At 37.2% G+C, this 18,544-nt stretch overlaps 1 protein-coding gene and 1 non-coding gene across 2 annotated transcripts; one reads left to right on the forward strand and one right to left on the reverse strand.

Moving 5' to 3' along the window:
- The first annotated feature begins 1,089 nt into the window (after positions 1-1,089).
- On the forward strand, positions 1,090-3,366 carry F5B22DRAFT_29646 (uncharacterized protein). Its single transcript, XM_047970466.1, has 4 exons — positions 1,090-1,396; positions 1,469-1,732; positions 1,802-2,119; positions 2,174-3,366. Exons 1-4 carry the CDS (start codon positions 1,270-1,272, stop codon positions 3,019-3,021), a joined length of 1,557 nt encoding a protein of 518 aa, XP_047836664.1. The 5' UTR covers positions 1,090-1,269; the 3' UTR covers positions 3,022-3,366.
- An 8,320-nt stretch (positions 3,367-11,686) lies between these two features.
- Positions 11,687-11,758, reverse strand: F5B22DRAFT_t8. The gene has a single exon. It is a non-coding gene; the product is annotated as a tRNA-Gly (tRNA).
- Positions 11,759-18,544: the final 6,786 nt, after the last annotated feature.

The following is an 18,544-nucleotide window of genomic DNA, read 5'->3' on the forward strand; positions in this document are numbered from 1 at the left end:
ACCAACTAAGAACAAAATCTGCTATGAAAATAAGTACCTAGCAGTGGCTTTCGGAAGATGCCTTGATCCACGCCAAATACCCGTTTCAGCAGCTTGGTAGTTCGCACTTGTTGTACCCATTATTAGAGTCTTGGCTGAAGACCTAGATCTCGGATTGGATACTCTAAACACAAGCCTCCCGTAACAGCTCGCTCAGGGCAATTAGTCCCACAAAGCAAGAAACTCAACTATAAACATGTGCGTCTGGTGGCTTGGTGTATGGCCTACAACTTAAACCTTGTCACACACATGTTGCACGCGTCTTACACGCACTATACACAACATACTGTATGAGTGACGTTTGTTGACGTTGAAAAGCCGATTCATTACAGGCTCACGCGCCACCCAAGACTAGAATTTTGGCGGACGGGCGGATTTGTGGGTTGTCCTAGACAGGTACCTGGTGCCTCTCTCTCTGGTGTATGGTGGTGTTCTCATTATACTGTATGTACTTCGACTTACAGTCCTTACATTACGTACTCTGCCTCCGCTCATGCGCATTCGTAGCGTAAAGTCTATTTACAATCACCATCCTTGCCATCCCACCATCCATTACCTCGACCGCAAGATGAGGGAGGAGGGAATTACCCATAGTTGTCAAGATGTCTTGCAGATGTCTTGCAGGGAGGGGCCTGTTCTTGAGGCACCGGACGAGCCGCTTTTCTCAGAGGTCCTTGCTGGATACCTCACTTGGACAAAGCATTGCCACGTTCAGCTATGGCTGAAGTGACATCGATCGATTACGGGTCGGTAAGTAAGCTGAGAGGGTATGAGTTCAAGCTGGTCCGTTCACCACACCTCCCCGTGGCCAAACGACGTAGGAGGGTGTACGGTGGTGTAGCGCACGAGGTGCCCAGGGAGGGTCTAGACTAAGAAATCAAAACACCAGGCCAGCAGGGGTCGGTTTGATTCCGATTCTTCCTCATCGTCGATACTAATCGACAGGGGGCTCGTTAGCTTGATGCTCTACAGCAGTAGTGTACATGTAGAGCTGTAACTGCCAGAGGGTCGTGTCGTTGGTGGGTCACTCCGCTGCCCTTTGCCCCATCAAGCCCTCATCCTTATATATCTCCCATGACGCCAATGGGACCCTGGCAATTCTTGGGCCTCCATTATTGATCGACTTGAACCTGTACTCGAACCTCTTCTCTCTCGGTGTTCAACGAACCATCGCCAACAATACTTCGAACTTCTCTTAGGGAACAGTTCGTGTTCCCATTGTGTGCCGATATGGATCCCCTGAACACCACGCTTCCATCGTCATCTTCTAGAAATACATCTCCAGCCATATCAACCTCGAGTTCTCCAGTAAATATGACAAAGTCCGCAGACAAATCCAAGGCTGGCAAACGTAAAGGTAAGTGAAGATGTTTACAACATGAAAACCTTTCGTGTAAAAGGGGATATGCATATTAACTATTCCAATCAGGGACTAGGAGTGTGTCTACGCTGACACCCTCGCAACTTGCTCGGAAACGTGCCAATGACCGAGAGGCTCAAAGGGCTATTCGTGCGCGCACCAAGGAACACATAGAAAACCTTGAGAGAGAAATAGATGAGCTCCGGGGCCAGCAGAGTCGAGACCAGACGGTCCGGGACTTGTTGGGTAGGAATAAGGCGCTCGAAGAGGAAGTGAGGCGACTACGGGAAAGTCTGGGTGTCCGCGCGGGCCATCATGTGCCATATCCGAGTTGTACGGCCCTCCCAGCCTGAGTTTTGACCTTTGATGTTTTGATTCCTTTAACGCTAATTTTTCAAGTAGCATACGGTGGATCAAGTTCTCAGCCGTCCTCATACGGTCAATCTACGCCGGAATATCCTATTGTCTCGGACATGCCTCCTTATAGCAACGTCCCTGACCCTACCAATATTTGGCCTGCTTCCGTCCCATGCTCTTTACCATCAACGGTTTCTAGCCCTTCTTCCCCAGCTGCACCAGAAGATTATGGCAGCAACTACTTTACTCCCAATACCTCATCTGTTATTATTGAGAGATCAAGCATGCCACCGGCGGCTGTTCACTCGCCAGCTACGTCATGCATTACCAGTGGTGATGTAGGTTTCGACGACGTCAAGTCAGGTAAATCCCCCTCGAAAATTCCTTCATCATATCTACATAGCTGAGTCTAATCAGTTCCTTCTAGAGTTTGGATGTCCGCCGCAGATCGGCATCGTCCCAATCTCCCCAACGTACCATCAGGCGCCATGGAACGTGTACCCGGTGTACTACTAGGCGTTCCAGGCAACACTTTACCCCAACAGGCGGGTCATTCATATTGGGAGATTCCGGTCCTCACTTCAGCTGTTTGCTGCCAAGACGATGCGCTAATCTGCGGCTATGTTGCTGACTGTCGACGTTCGACGGATCACATTGGAGGCTTATCGCAGCGTGAAATTCTCTTGAGCCCACGTCGCCCGAACGTGAGGCCTATTCTGAATATTCATGGGCATTTACTAGGTGCTCTTGGTGTTCAGAGTCCGCAGGTCCATTCGACTCCCGATTATCCATTCGTTGGTATTGTAACAACACTATTCGATACAAATCATGTCGAGCTACCGCTGGAACGTATCGGTGGCATTTTATTATTCAAAGCTCTTATTGCTTGGCTAGTCCAGCCGACGAGAGACACGTACATTGGGCTGAGGGATATATTTCCCCCTCAGTCTAAACAACAACAAATACCCCATCCCCAGTGGATGGATTTCGTTCTGTGGCCCCATCTTCGCAGCGCGATTATCGAGAGGCAAAATGTATATAACACACCAGAGTTTCGTCATGTTTACTTTACGAATTTGCGGGTCAAAGGTTGGCCGGTTGCTATTACGGAGGCGTTAACGGTCGACTTTTCCAATGGTTCTATTTACGCCACCGACGAGTTTTCGGAACATATATGGGATTTACGAAATTGGGGTATGCATGAAAACTTTATACGGCGTTATCCAGAACTAGGGGCATTTTGGGGGCACGGGTGGTCGGCATAGACAATTGAGGCTTCTAGGTCATGTCGCTGGCGTTCTGGTCAAATTAGCATTGTTCGTGGCGGCTAGTAGTAGAGAACTTGTAGACACTAGCCCCAGCGGCATTATACCACGGAGGAGACGGCGTTCATATTTTGGCTGTACTTCCATTATATTACAGAGGGGTCATTTGCATCGATACGAGGTGTCTTTGTCCTGTATAAAGGCCAAGGGACAAGAAAAGAGACATACTACAATGCAATAGAAGTGGTCACCATGGTTTTCAAGAAACAGTTGTTAGAGATATGTACTTTGAGTCATGTTCATATAACCTGAATCGATTCTCAAGTACCATTACAACTTTATCATAGAACCTATGGTGAAAAGTTTCAAAGTAAAACCTGGACTATAATTAACCCCGCCAGGTCTTCAATATAATGCAACATATTTGAATTAGCGATATTCTGATTCGATAGCTTTGTAGCAAAAATTGCTATGGAGGAGACACATTCACTTGCCTCGGTCCTCGCTATTATTGTTGAACCACCATCTCCGTCGCCAATGACTATGCAGCCTATTTCTCACTTTCTGGAACCTATCTGCTAGCCTCTGCTAAAAAAAAAAAAGACATTTAAGTAATAAACTTCCCAAGTGTGGTATCCGAAATTGAAGCTATGATATACGCTAAATTATTAGATTCAGCATGACCAACCTTCGGTGAGGCATTCATCAAGCACTAGCAGGATAAGTGGCTCACTAACGGCCAATGACCATTTAGAAGAGCAATATTGCACTTCTGGGGTCGTGTAGTGGACATGTGTACTTAGTAAGAACTTAAGCCTGAACGTCGGGTGGTTCGGAGGTCGTATACTATGTAACGTGTATATCCAACACCAAAAGAGGCCAAATGCGTTACCATATTCAAATGGTGATTTGAGAAGGCCCAGCACCAGGTTACATACATCTAGAGAAAATCAACCAATTTCTCGCTCGCCAAGTATGGGGAAATGACCTAGTTGGTGATCTATCCTATGTCAGGATAGACATCTGTAGACGAAGAGAATACGGGCAAGCTTTGAACTGCTCTTGCTCGTCCATCGCAACAGGAGAGGCGTGATAGGTCTGCAAGCATCCCCACTCCACGCACCAGGCTACTCTAGGATAATGGCGCGCTGTAAATACAGACGCTATAATAGTTACCTAGATGTGGCACAACGGCCGAGGCCTCAGGAAGCACTCTCCGGTGCCCCTATCCACTCAGACAACTAGACTAAATATGCCGGTGCCACATTGCCTGCAGCCTGCAGGGGCAGGCAGAGGCTTGTTGTTACCAAATATTCGTTTGGCCTGTGAGGTGAGACGGGGAATTTACGAAGTTGGACAGACATGCAGGAAACACAGACTCTCATGCCGTCGCTCTACATATCCCAGTGTCCTTACGTGAAACATCGCATCACACTGGCTCCCTCGCATTTCTCATACAGAGATAAAAGCATCAACTTCATATTGGTTTCAAATAGTAGAAGAAGATAACTTAACCAGAGCACACGACATAACAGGCAACGTACCCCAAGTTCAAACTAATTGTGCCAACGAGGCTGATGTTTCATGGACTATGCTCGGACTGTTGGCGGAGTGTCTTGGCGCTACATGCCTAAGAGGGGAGGACACAAAACTCACCCACCAACTTACAATGTCCCTCAACCAGATCAAAGTCGCGGAACACCAAAGTCCCCAGTTGCCTAAGACGTGTGTGGGCTTATCGTTTATGCTTAGAGTTTATCGCGTTTACTCCTCGCGCGGACAAACGGAAGGCCAGAGCGGAAGACGCAGGGCCCCTAAACAAGAATGACGAAGGCCGAAGTTCTATATCAAGCTGGAGTACGTAATATATCTGTCGCTATCGAGACGTCGTCTGTGATGGATGACTTAAGTCTGCCCAGGCTCTTGGTGTTCGTTTGTCCTCTGCACTACTGTACGTAGAGACAAAAAAGCTCCGACGCGGCGTGATATGGTTCAAACACCATGTTGGCTATTCCCACTGACTAGGGCCCTACGTCACAGATTTTTCCTCCCCCTCTTTTGCCTTGTCGAAACCTGCCAACCATGTACGTGGAGATTTCAGTCCATGGGAAAACGCTCTCATTCACCCCCTCTTCATCCACATGCACGTGGCGACGGGAAGTAAAAAGTGGCCGGTAACAGAAGTAAGTTGACACTACTTCGTTTCTGCCTGACCCCCAGTTGTTACGTATCCTCGGCCACGCTATTGTTTTACCACTACAGCAGCAAAGGCAGAGGCAGAAAGGGTGGGTTTGTTCACCGAGTAGAGGCATGCATCTCGCCGCATTGGTAATACCGGGATCACCCCTGTGTTCTTCGCGCAGTAGTTGGTCCCAAGACATCAACGCACCCCCCTGTTTAGCGTCAAGGATTCACAGCCAGGATTATGTATTTGCTGGTACGCTTGGCTAAATCGTTAACGGTGTGCCCTTTTTGTAAATATTGCATCAGAAAAAAAAGGTACTTGCCCCCCCCCAAAAGCCTGCGTGGTCTTATTTCTCATGCTGGGGCTGGGGATATACGTTATGCATCACTGGATCTGACCTCTTAACGCATAATCCATTTCGAACACTCAAATGGCTGTTGGCGTTACCGTTTCGTTTTGTTTCGAAAAAATGGCTGTCATGATTGGTCAGTATCTAGACTCGACTATGTGCTACCATCGATGTGACGTTTATCTACAGGGAGGATCGTGGCTGGGTTGTCGATCCTGACGTGCGCGAGCCTTGAAACAGCAGGAAATACAGGGAACCTCCTCCGCAAATTATCTCTGAAGCAATGCGACTAATAAATACACGACTTCGCGATGCCTCTCATCGATTGCTTTCCGCCTCGCTTTCTAGTTTAGCTTGAACTTTCCTGTCTTGTGCATTTCCGAATCCTGCAACTACCATTTTCGATATACTTTCCATGGTTGAACCGGTTGCATCTAGCCAAGAGTAACAATGTGCAGGTTACAAAGGCCAGGGTTAAAAACCTTAAATGACGGAGATTGTCTCATCTCATCATAGGCTGTCAGTACAACAAGGAGGAGAGGGGTAGGTTGTCAAGATGCTCACTACCTACGAAGTACATTAGAGTACTTCGATGATCGGGATCAACGATCCACTAGCCTCCAGGTTGGATAAGTCAGAAATTGGTAACTTGTAGATCTCACGGTTGGTCGTATTATACCATAATGGAAGTCCAGAGTCGCCGACTACTACACATCGAAGCCGAAAGAGACTTCCCGTCTGTACGACGCTGAGAATCGATGGTCCGTTATCGGCGTATGCGTGCGAATCTTTCGAGCTATACACTGAATCTTTCGCTAGCTCGTTGACAGCCGAATGACGTGAACTCGGTTTCAATATCAGCAAGTCTTGTAGCCAGTGAAGCATTCAATGCATGATGTTTCCAAAGCAAGCGCTGTTCCTCCAGCGCTCTCCTTCCCGGTTTTATGCCCAGCACACCCACTCCGATCATTCATATTGTTATACTTAATCTACTCGTTATGTTTAGAAGGCCCTTCATTACTTCATTTAGAGGTGTAGGACGCAAATACTAAACTTAGGCATTTTTTAATCTCATTAAGGCCTCCACCCGCAACATCACCAACTTAACGAGATTATGAATATGGATGGGTGAGTTTTGTCTTGCGAGAGATGCGAGGCTGGACGTAAATTGCTAGGCAATATCCCTCAATTGTATATCAACCGAGGTATACCCAATCGATAAGTATCAGGTGTCTTACTATGTAATAGGTTGCTGGATGTCTCCAGCAAGCAAAGCCAGCAAAAAGTCAACTTGACATGATCACTGACTAGCGGTTCTTGGAGATTAAGGAGGTTGTGTGGTATGCTATAATTTAAAGCATGGACCGGTAGTTTGGGTAATTATCGAATTCCTGCTATACTGAAGGCCGGGATCTTGTTTAACCCCTTAAACTCTCTTCAAATGGATTGGAAGGACTTAGGCGCTAAGCACGTGGCTTCTATACATCAACAGGGTTGTGGCTTCTTAGAATAATGCTTCTCGTGCAAATGACGCTGATGCCGAGATTTAGAAAGAATATAAAAACCATAGTTTGACAATGGACAAAGATTGCTCCGAGCGGCACACCATACCTCTGATTCAAGTCATCTCGACAATGTGCTAAAGGATGTTGATCATCACGCATTCTTGTTTCTTGCTCAGTTCCATATACAGTGGGGGAGCAAAAAAAAAGGTACAATCGTGAATTCGCACCAAAAAACGCGAAAACTCACACTTTTCAATTCCAACTTACTCAAAATTCTAAGTGATAATAAATTATTAAAAAATATTTATATATAATACTTAATAAATCATTTCTTTTAACGCATCTCCCACTTGACCTGGCCACCCAATTGACCTGGCCACCCTAATAACCTATATAAAATCTTAATGTTTCAACCTGTAATAACTTAGCCAATATTGGGCCCACGATAAGATAGTTAGTACCGTTGAATTCATTATTTAAAGGGGAATCCAACGGTATTTTTTACTATTTTTTATAAAATTTATTCAGCGAGATATTAAGCAATACGCTAAAGGGGCGCTAAGCAAGGATTAATTTAGCGCTTACTTTGGCGTATTGCTTAATAACTCCGCGAATATAAGTTATAAAAGTTAGTAAAGGGTACCGTTAAATAGCCCTTTTTATTACGAATCTAATGGTATATTTTATTATTTTATATGATTAGTATTTGTAGAGTTATTAAATTATCACGTGATTAGCGCACCGACGTTTTTTGTATGGGCTAGGGGGGTGGCCAGGTCAATTGGGTGGCCAGCTCAAGTGAGAGATGCGTTATTATAAGTGAAAATTGATTTATTATAGTAGAATATGATTTATAATATGTTTTAATAATAGTAAAAATGAAAATTTTATATATTATATTTAATAATAAAATTTAAAGCTTTAAAAGGAAAAAGAAAGAAATTCTTAAAGTATTTATATAAAATAATCATTTCTCTATTTAGAATTATATAACGCATCTCCCACTTGACCTGGCCACCCAATTGACCTGGCCACCCCCCTAGCCCATACAAATAACGTCGGTGCGCTAATCACGTGATAATTTAATAACTCTACGAATACTAATCGTATAAAAGAATAAAATATACCATTAGATTCGTAATGAAAAGAGCTATTTAATGGTACCCTTTACTAACTTTTACAACTTATATTCGCGGAGTTATTAAGCTATACGCTAAAGTAAGCGTTAAATTAATTCTTGCTTAGCGCCCGTTTAGCGTATTGCTTAATATCTCGCTTAATAAATTTTGTAAAAAATAGTAAAAAATACCTCTGGATTCCCCTTTAACTAACGGATTTAAAGGTATTAATTATTAAATCGTACGGTCAGTATTCGTAGAGTTATTATAGATTGAAATAATAGGATTTTATATATGTTAAGGGGGTGGCCAGCTCAATTGGGTGGCCAGGTCAAGTGGGAGATGCGTTATAAGTAATGTATAAGTTGTTATGTTGATTTTTTAGATTTTTTAAGAAATATAGTATTCTGTGAGTGGTTTTTCAAATTGTACCGTTTTTTTTGCTCGGTCACTGTAAGTGTAAAGCCATGGGCCTTGGCACGATCATATGGTTCGGTCCTAACACCTTAGATATTCTACAGGCCATTAGCTCGCGAGCATATGGCAGCTCTCATATAATGATATGCTTAGACTCATTACCTGTGACGTAAATTCATTATTTCCATTGTCGCAGGATCGAACTTCTGTGAAGTCCGTTCCAGAACATGAATAGCCTGATCTGAACTTCTCATCACTACCTTGCTATCGACTTCGTGCGGCACTGGGGTAATGACTTTCGTGCAAGTTTACGGTGGTTAGTCGACTCGAGCAGCATTGTCGAAGTGGTCCTTAAGGGAGACCAACAAACCTCCATCCCCCTCCTTTCCTGGGTGATCAACATGACTGCACCGGTTCTGAAACCGTAGTGCAATTGTTCTAGAACAATTTTTGGTACGGAAGATTTTCATATGGATTGCATGTGGACATGTTAGTTGCAATAGTGTCGACTATCGTGTCTCAAGCCCTTAGTCCTTAGTCAGTGTCTGATTCCAGACTACCTCTTGTGGCGCACAGGCCACTGGCGATACATCGAGATCCCACGTGCAACTCTTTAGCATTGCATGCATCCATCGAGTCATCCTCGATCCCATCCTCTAGAAACATTTAACCTGGTTCTAAAGCAAACTTTAATTATCCAGTGTCACTACAATGGCTACGACCTGGGACCCGTCTGCTCCCGTTTCAGCTATAGGCAGGTCAAGCAGGCGGGCCGTGTGGGAGGAGTCTGAATCTCATTGGCGGTGGCATTCACTGGTTACCTCCTTACCTAGCTTTCCATGCATCTAGAAAATCTAGCCGCCTTCTAGAGGAAAGTTTATTCTCCCCTAACATCCCGGGATCTACCCGCTGTGTATCTTATATCTCACCGAACAGTACGGGAATACTGTATGAGTTGCCTCACAGTATGTTACAACATCAGCCGGGTTTTGTCGCGAGTTACGAGGCCGGGATTATGCATTGCAGCATTGAGATGAAGACGCAACGTCAACTGTCGACAGGGTTGAGGTCATTGGATCTTCAAGCTCACACTAAGCATACCTATGTGACGAGACGTTAATATCAAGAAGGATCCCATGACTCTCACCACATTCGATGGTAATATCTGTTTAGCGTGATACACCATTTACATTCCAAACGTCGATATGATAATCGCGAGACAAGTTTGTGGTGTCGAGATAAATCTCATGTGATGTAAGTTTTTATTCACGTTTGCATCGCTACGTATACACGGTGTCACATTACTACTGCCGTGACGACTAGGTGTTGTAAGCTAGATCTACTGTGAGATCACGTTCTCGTCACACCTAGAGCCCCATCACTCTAATAGTGCTGGTAAAGCTACTTCATAACATCTTCCAATAGCTAGTAGCTAGCCATCTTGTAGAATTCAGATCTATATAGAATAGTTAATTATCAATGATGTAATCCAACTATGTCCGTCAACTAAATTAATTCGTGGCACTGAACTTCCAATTGCAATGAGATTATTCGATGCAGGACCCTGCGTTACCTCTTGCGACTTTCAAGTAATAGCTGAGAATACTAATCTAATTGAAATGAGCGAACCATGAGTCGACTACCTGTAAAGATTTATGTTAAACTACTAAAAGTATTATGTTACCTCTATTACCAATATACTTATTGAACCGAATTTAGATTATGAACAAAATGCTATTGATGTACTGAAGCTATCACTGTTGCGCCTGTCTCACCAACTTTCCACAGCTGGCTAATGACAGTGCTGTCTTTCTTTGCAGGGCAGTATCTCTGAGCTGACAGTATACCGCCTTCTGTGGTCGTCGTGTAAAACGCCATAAGCGCCAGTGCTATGCCAAGGCCCGGCGCCCGCCCGGGGCTTGGACCGGGACAAGGTGACATGCAATGTCGCTGCAAGGGCCTGAGCGAATTTAAGTATACGGTCCGACTTTATATGATGACTGACAAATACGGTTTGACATGCAGCTTACATGCTTGGTAGATTGCCCGGGCGGCTTGGAATCGGAGGCTGCCCTCGTTGTTCTTAAGGTGGGCCGGCTCCGAAGCGGAGGGTGTTGTGGGTGCAATCATCAATGCTTTGGGGATACGGCAAGGGTTTTACATAGAATATCTGGGTTCATTGCGTATACGACATGATGGTTTTGGAAATTGTGTGCAATTGGGCACTGCTATATGTACATGTCGGGCGAACAGCAGGTGGATAAGCTTGTCATATATTGGTTGCGCATTCTCAAAGAGATTTGTAGGCCTTGTCCACTATACAATGCCAAGCCGTGATGCGGTACCTTATTCATACAGCTCATTCCGACGGCTTGGCAGCATTGTCCTTGTTCCGTGACCTGGCTGAGGTGGTCAAACGAAGGTAATTGTCATCTGATTTTCTAGAAGCCGTAAGTTCTTTTCGAGTATGCCAGGATCGTGTGTTAGCTATCAACTACACAAATGAAAGGAAAGCGGACCTACGAACTCTCGAGTTGTAAAGGTAATGGGCGAACCTCTTGCCTAGATTAGCAAGTTAGGAAGCAATCCTTATCAGGTTTCAATGGCTGCACCGAGGGCCATTTCGTTGTTCTCAATAGGGAGAGCCGTCTTCCTTCATATGTAAGGGAGAGAGACGCCCTGTTAGCGGTATGTCAAAAGAGATGATTAAATATCGATTTCCACCGGATTTCTGTCAGAAATTGTCCAGTACCGACTGCCACGAGCTGCAGGGTTCCCGCAATACTTTGATCGAATGTTGGATTGCACATGGTCGGACCATGAACAACGACCTTGATTATAAATTTGTCTGGGAGTAAGAACATTGTAGTAAAAGACTTAAGGAGCTGGTAGTATATGCTAAAACAAGTTGATTAGGTACTGTACGTGATCAGTTGGTGAAGTAAGTATAACAAGACTAGGTCCTGTCAGATGAATATGCCCCTGGCCCAGACATTACAAACGTTAAAAACTTCATCGCATTCGGTACAAAAATAATGAGGCGTTGACGATAAGAAAAAGGCCCCCATGAACAAAAGATGAAATTTAGGCTTGCTGTAACGGCGAATCGAACGCCGGTCTCAAGCTTGGAAGGCTAGAATGATAACCACTACACTATTACAGCTCTGGGATAAGTTGTCGATATATAATGTCTAATACTTTAAAGTGTCGCAAAGTCAAAAATCATATGAAGTTATTTAGCAGGTATTTCCATCCAACAATTGGCTATCGTTCACCATTTGCACTCTTCAGTGCCTAATTAACACGGCGCCACTTCACATCATGGCGTTGAAGCTGCTGCTCAATCAAACCCGCTCTAAAGCAACTTAGCGGTCTCCCACGAGGAATTGTCACCTCGCCCAAGAACCCGTTCGCTTTTGCAGCTGGTTCCAATAAAATCCGAAGGATCCTTAGATCATCACACAAAATAGCCACTCTAACGAATAGGAAGCATGCTAAAGCCAACAACATTAACCGTCCCTGTATTACGCCGCATCTGAAATCAACGACTCTCTGAAAGACTACGAAGATTTGGTACTGTTGGGAATGCAGCTTGTCGCGACAGGGTGTAATCAAGGGTGCTTATGACTCCATAGCCCTCTAATTTAGAGAGTAGAAGCTAATTCTGAAGCCACTCACTACCCGAATGGAGTGTACAAGCTCACTAATCAAGGCGAGTGTCCATATATTACGATTTATTTAACCATTGCTTCTTTTTTCAATGTCGATTTGTTTTGAAATATTCATGTACATTTAGGGCTACATTCGAAATCAACGAGAATCCTCACGAATGCGCATGTTGTAGAGGCTCGCTCAAATCTAGCAGGGGCCAGTAACATCCACTTGCAAACCCTGGGCATAAGTAGTCTGAGCCAAGACAATCCGCTTATAACCTTTAATTTCCTCAAAATACACGATATATCTCGTTCGTTCATCCATCCCATTCATTCCATGGACTGTCACTCGTTCGCCTTATTCGTTCATAGATCTGCCTCAAAACATACCTATTCGCATCACTTGCCGTAACTCAGTGAATGTCATTTCCTGGACGCCCTAAGCTCCTCATTCACCAACATCAACAATGGCATTAGTTCTCCCTAGAACACTGGCCCAGACGGCCACTCTTGACCTCCCATCATATCTTCCGGCTTCCTGCACGCCTCTAGCAACCCTCCTCAACGAATACCCCCCGCCAATCGACGGCGAAGTTGTCGACGATGCCCTGAACAACTGTGACAAGGGCTCTTATAGAGGGCTTGGAACTTAGTCATATTCATTAATAATCTACTAGGGGTCTCTAGGGCCTTAATCTCTCTCTCTCCCTCCTATCCTAAAATGGGAGATTTCTTAGCTATTTATGCTCATTCAGGCCTTATACAATTTATAACTCCCTTCTATCTATTAGGCATTCATACCTTAACTGTTAGTCTTTTTGCAGCTAATAGATTATCCTTATCCAATTGCTTATAGCCTTACTTTTCTTTAAAGGTAATATTGGTTATCTTTAGTTTTAAAGTTTTAACTATATAATACTATCTTCCTCCTTTTTAATGCTTAATTTTAAATATAATTCGATTCCTTAGGTAGATTGTAAGTCTAGGGTTATAATAGTTTAAAAGTCCGCTAGTTTATTTAGGTTCTACTAATGGAATTATTTAATAAAAGCCTTTATATTAATATTATTTATATATTTATATAGCTCCTAAATTTAATACCTTTTAGCTAATTAACCTTCCTATTTAACTAAGTACTTTATATTCCTTTAGGTTTTTAAGGAGTTTTTAATTTCTTTTATTTAATAATCTTTAAACTTTATTGGAAACGCTTCCTATAGGACTTGGTTAAGGTTAAATAATGCTTAATTATTAACGTAATAAAACTTAATAAGTAAAACGTAGAATAAATTATAGATTTTTTATCCTTTAAATAATATAAATTTAATAGCAGTAGGTAAAATTACCTTACAGATCTTAAAAGGATTAAGTATCTTTTTATTTAACTTTTTAATAGGTTTTTTTATTTTAATATTCTTTATATTTAGCATTATTAGTTAATCTTTAGTATATTAGGGCGGAGCCCCTTATCTTTTGTCCACTTATTCCTTTATATATTATTAAGCTTTTTCCAATTATTCCTTAACTTCTTTATATACCTACATTATTTAATAGGTATATAACCTATTAAATAAGTTATAAGGTTATACTATTAAAAAGTTATATATAGCTAGATAATAACTATAGTTTATATAAAAGGGGGATATATATATTAAAGTTAATATAGCATTATTATATATAAATTTAATAGTTAATAGGAGGTCTTCCTAATTAGATATTTTATAGTTAATAAATACTTATAGATAAATTTTAAAGGTTTAGTTAAGTTATTTTATTTATTTATTAATTTAGGAATGGAAGGTTATATTTATATAAGGTTTAATATTAATAAGCTTTAAAAAGTCCTTTTATAAATAGCTTATAAATTTAAAATTTTTATTAAAAATTATATTAAGGGGTATACTGTATAATTTTTAATAATGCTTAATAAAAATTTTAATAAAATCTTTAGTTTTCTTTTCTTTAACTTTTAGGGGTATAAAATATTCCATTTTTATAAAAGGATTTATTATTACCTAAATAAAGTTATAATTATTAAATAAAAGTAGGTTTATAATAAAATTTATTATAATTAATTACTATAGAATATAATGCAACTTTATAGGTTAAAGTAATTTATAGGGGGTATATTATAGGGCCTTATTCTGCTAGCAAGTATAGCAGCCTTATATAAAGTCCCTTATAATTACCTTAATATTAGGCCATTAAAAGTTTCTTATAATAAGTTTTAATATCTTATCCATTTTTATATACTTAACTATTTATATATTATGCTTTATTCTTATTACTCTTTATTATATAGCTATAAGTATTTATAAATATTCCTTTTTATATAATAGGTTATTTATAAGTTCTATATCTTTAAAGGGCTTATCCTTTTATAAATAATACTTTAGGTTATCCTTTACTATTTTTTTAACGAGCTTAACGAATTTTAATAGCTATTTAGGTATAAAAAGGCTATAAAGTTATTTGGAAGTTAATAGTATAAATGCTATTAAGTTAAACATTAATCCTTTAAAATGTAAAAAATATTTATTTTATAAAACTAATTTAATTAGTTAATCTTTATTTCCTCCTTTTTTAAAGTAATATTAAGCTAGCTTTAATATAATATTAGCCTTTTTATTTAATTTGCTAGGTTAGTAATTTATTATAAACTAATATATTAATAGTTATTACGCCTAACAGGCTTATTATTTATTTAAAACTTTAGCTATTATAAAATATAACAGGTTTTAATAATCTAAATAGATTTTAATCCAATATTAAATGCCTTTTAGGTATTAATACTATTAGTTAAATTTATCCATTATTGTAAATAGCTTTTTATTATATATTTCATAATTTATTTTTACCAGTATTAACTTCCGGAAGTAAAAGGCAACAGGGTAAAATTTACCATTATTATCCTTTTATAATAGCATAGCTCTAAAGGCAAAGTTAAAAGCATTAGTTTTAATATAAGCTACTTTAAAGGGGTTAAAATAAATAAATATAAAGGCTATAATAAAACAATACTTAAACTTAAAAAAGGCTTCATTTATAACTTCTATCCACTTTTATTATTATTAATCCATTTTATTTATATCCATTAATAGTTTTATAATTAATAAAAACTTTTTAATAAATCTTCGGTAAAAGTTCATAAACCTAATAAATTATTATAATTTATACAAAGTAATTAATACTTCCTATTTAATAATATAATTAATTTTATCTTAAGTTATTAAAATATTATTAATATTAATAACATATCCGAAAAATTTAACTTTATATATACGCTATTTATATTTTTAGGGTACCACTACCAGATTATACTTATTAAAGCATTATAATACCTTTTTAACTATTCTATTATATTCCTCCTTTATTTCTATATAAATTAAAAGGTTATTAAAGTATATAAATAGCCCTATATTAATAAGGTCTTAAAAGATATAATTCATTATAAATTAAAATATTATAAAAGTATTAATAAGTCCTATAAGTATAATTATATATTTAAAGAGTTTATATTTATAATGGAATGCTATCTTTTATTTATAACCTTTTTTAATTCTAATTAAATAGAATCCGGATTTTAGGTTAATTTTAATAAACCATTTAACCTTTCGAAATCTAGCCTAGAATTCTACAATAAGGGGAATAAAATACCTTACCAGTATTATAATAGTATTAAAACCTTAATAATCTATAATAGGGTATAATAAATTATTTAGGTCTTTTTTTTCTACGAATATAAAGGGTACCTTGTATAATATAATAAATTTATAAATATAATTAATTTTAAGTATTTTATCTAACTATAGTTTAAATATATTTAATTTATAATTATTTATAATATAAAGGGGTTCTTAAAAGGAAGTCTTCCTATCTATAAAGTCAATCACATAATCCTAAGGTTAATAATTAAATAACCGTTATACTACCGCTTTAATCATAATTAAAAGAAATTCCCTAAATTCTTTAAGAACTTGTTCTATTGTTACCTTAGCAGCTACTTAAAATATAATTATTATAACTTTAATAATCCCTAAGTTAAGGATAGTTTAATTAATATAATTTTTATAGCAATATTTAAATATAAATATAATTTTTCCTATATCTTTGAAAAAATAGGTAGGTTAATATTCTTCTATCCATTATTAAAGTAAAATAATATTACAATCCTTATTAAAGGTACTTAATTCGAAGCTAAGCCTTATAAAGTAATCTTCTTAATATTAAAAAATAATTTATTTTATATAATACTATCTTACTTTTTATATATATATTATATTAAAGGTTAATATAAGTTTAAAATATATTTTTTTAATAAAAAGTAACTTTTATTATTTAACCTTTAAAAAGGATATTATAAGAATAATATTACTTATATTTAAAAGTACCTTAATTAAGTATTTTTATTTATTATATAATAGGGTTATAAGGATAATAGGCTTATAATCCATTTTAAGCTTTAAACTAGCCTTCTTTTAAGTTAATTTAAAAAGTTTATCTTTTATTTGTTTGGTTATATTAATGTAGAAAAAGTTACCTTTCCAAAGGCTTAAATTCCTATACGGTACTTTATAGGGCCCGACTAAAAATCCAAATCTAATTCTTCTAACTTTATATATTATATAAAATTAGCTATATTTATAATAATAGCATTAATCTTAGCTCTTTTTACTATAAAAGGTAATTTAATTCCTTTATTAAGCTTCCTTTTAATAAAAAAGGTTTTCTTAAAGGCTAAGGGAAATTCCTTCCTATTAATATCCTTTTTAATATAATAAGTAAAAGTATAATAGTTATTCCTATTATATTGTTAATAATTAACCCTATTTTATTTTTATTTATTAATAATAATTTAATTAATTCCCTTTAAAGCAGCTATAATGCTAGGCTAGTAATTATCCTTTAGGTTAATTTTAGATTTATTTAGCTTTTTATTAATAGCTTTCCTTTCTTTATCCTTTTTTAAGGATTAATTTTAACTTAAGCTAAAGTAATTCTTTTTACTTTAGTTTTAATAGTTTAATTTTAATTACTCCTTTATTAAATTAGGCATACCTTTTAAAAATAGCTTAAAGTATACTAATATATTTTTATAAATAATGCTAGCTTTTTAAATTATATTAAAAAACTTATTATTATTTTTAAAAATATAGCTTTAACTATAATAAATTATCTTTATAAGTTTAAATAATAGGCGTTTAATAATAAAGGTCTAAAATGTTAGGCTAAACTACTTTATTAAATTATTCCAATTAAAGATCTTAATAAAGAATTAAATAATATTATTAAAATATTTTACCTTTATAAAAGTATTAATATTTTAATACGTTATTAAAAGATCTTTAAATTAAGTTTTTAAAGCTATTTAATAAATTACCCAAATATTAATAATATTAATATAATAGATTTACTTTTAGCAAAATTAATATTATTATAAAGCTTTATCTATTATAAAGGAGTTAATTTAATTAATATAGTATTTATTAAAGGAAAAACTTTTTATATATATAAATATATAATCCTTAACTTTAACTTATTATAAAAAGAACTTAAAAGTATCCTTTTTATTATAGGTATAAGGTTTATTAAGTTAAATAGGATTAAATATTATAGTTATAGGATTAATACTTTTAAATATAGCTAAAAAGGTATATATTAATTTATTAATAAAAGGGCTAAAAGGATTATTGTTATTTAAATCTCCTTTAGGTCCTCTATTAGGATTTTAAGATAGCCTTTAAGGTAGTCCTTTAAGCGGACTACAGGGGGGTTATCCCTCGAAGGGGTCGTCATTATCGTTAAAGCTATTAGGGTTTCCTCCTAGGTTACCTCCGGGCAGCAGGGCAACTCCGGTAAGAATTCCCGGAAAAATTCTTATTGCTATATATTAAGCTCAAGAGGCCCAGGTAATTAATTGGGCCCTTATTACCTATAATATTTTATTATTAATTTATTATTATAAAATAGCTTTTAATAACAAATACTTTATAATAAAATAGTTAATAAAGCTGGTTATAATGCTACGCTTTTTTAACTTATTAATAATCTAATTTACATTAGATATAATTTATTTATTTAATTATTTTTAAATCTTTTAAATTATTATTTAAATATAAACTTATAACTTATTAATTTAATTAAAGTTTATAATAAAGCGGTTTATAAGTTAATTAATTTATCCCTTAATTATAATAGCTTAATTATTTATAATTCCTTAGGTTTTTTAATAATTAGCTTTTTATTTAATAAGCTTATTTTAAAAAGTTTGGAAGGTTTAATAATAGTAATCTATT

Source organism: Xylaria bambusicola, assembly GCF_022495145.1.
Source record: "Xylaria bambusicola strain CBS 139988 unplaced genomic scaffold F5B22scaffold_1, whole genome shotgun sequence".
Classification (NCBI taxonomy): Eukaryota; Fungi; Ascomycota; class Sordariomycetes; order Xylariales; family Xylariaceae; genus Xylaria; species Xylaria bambusicola.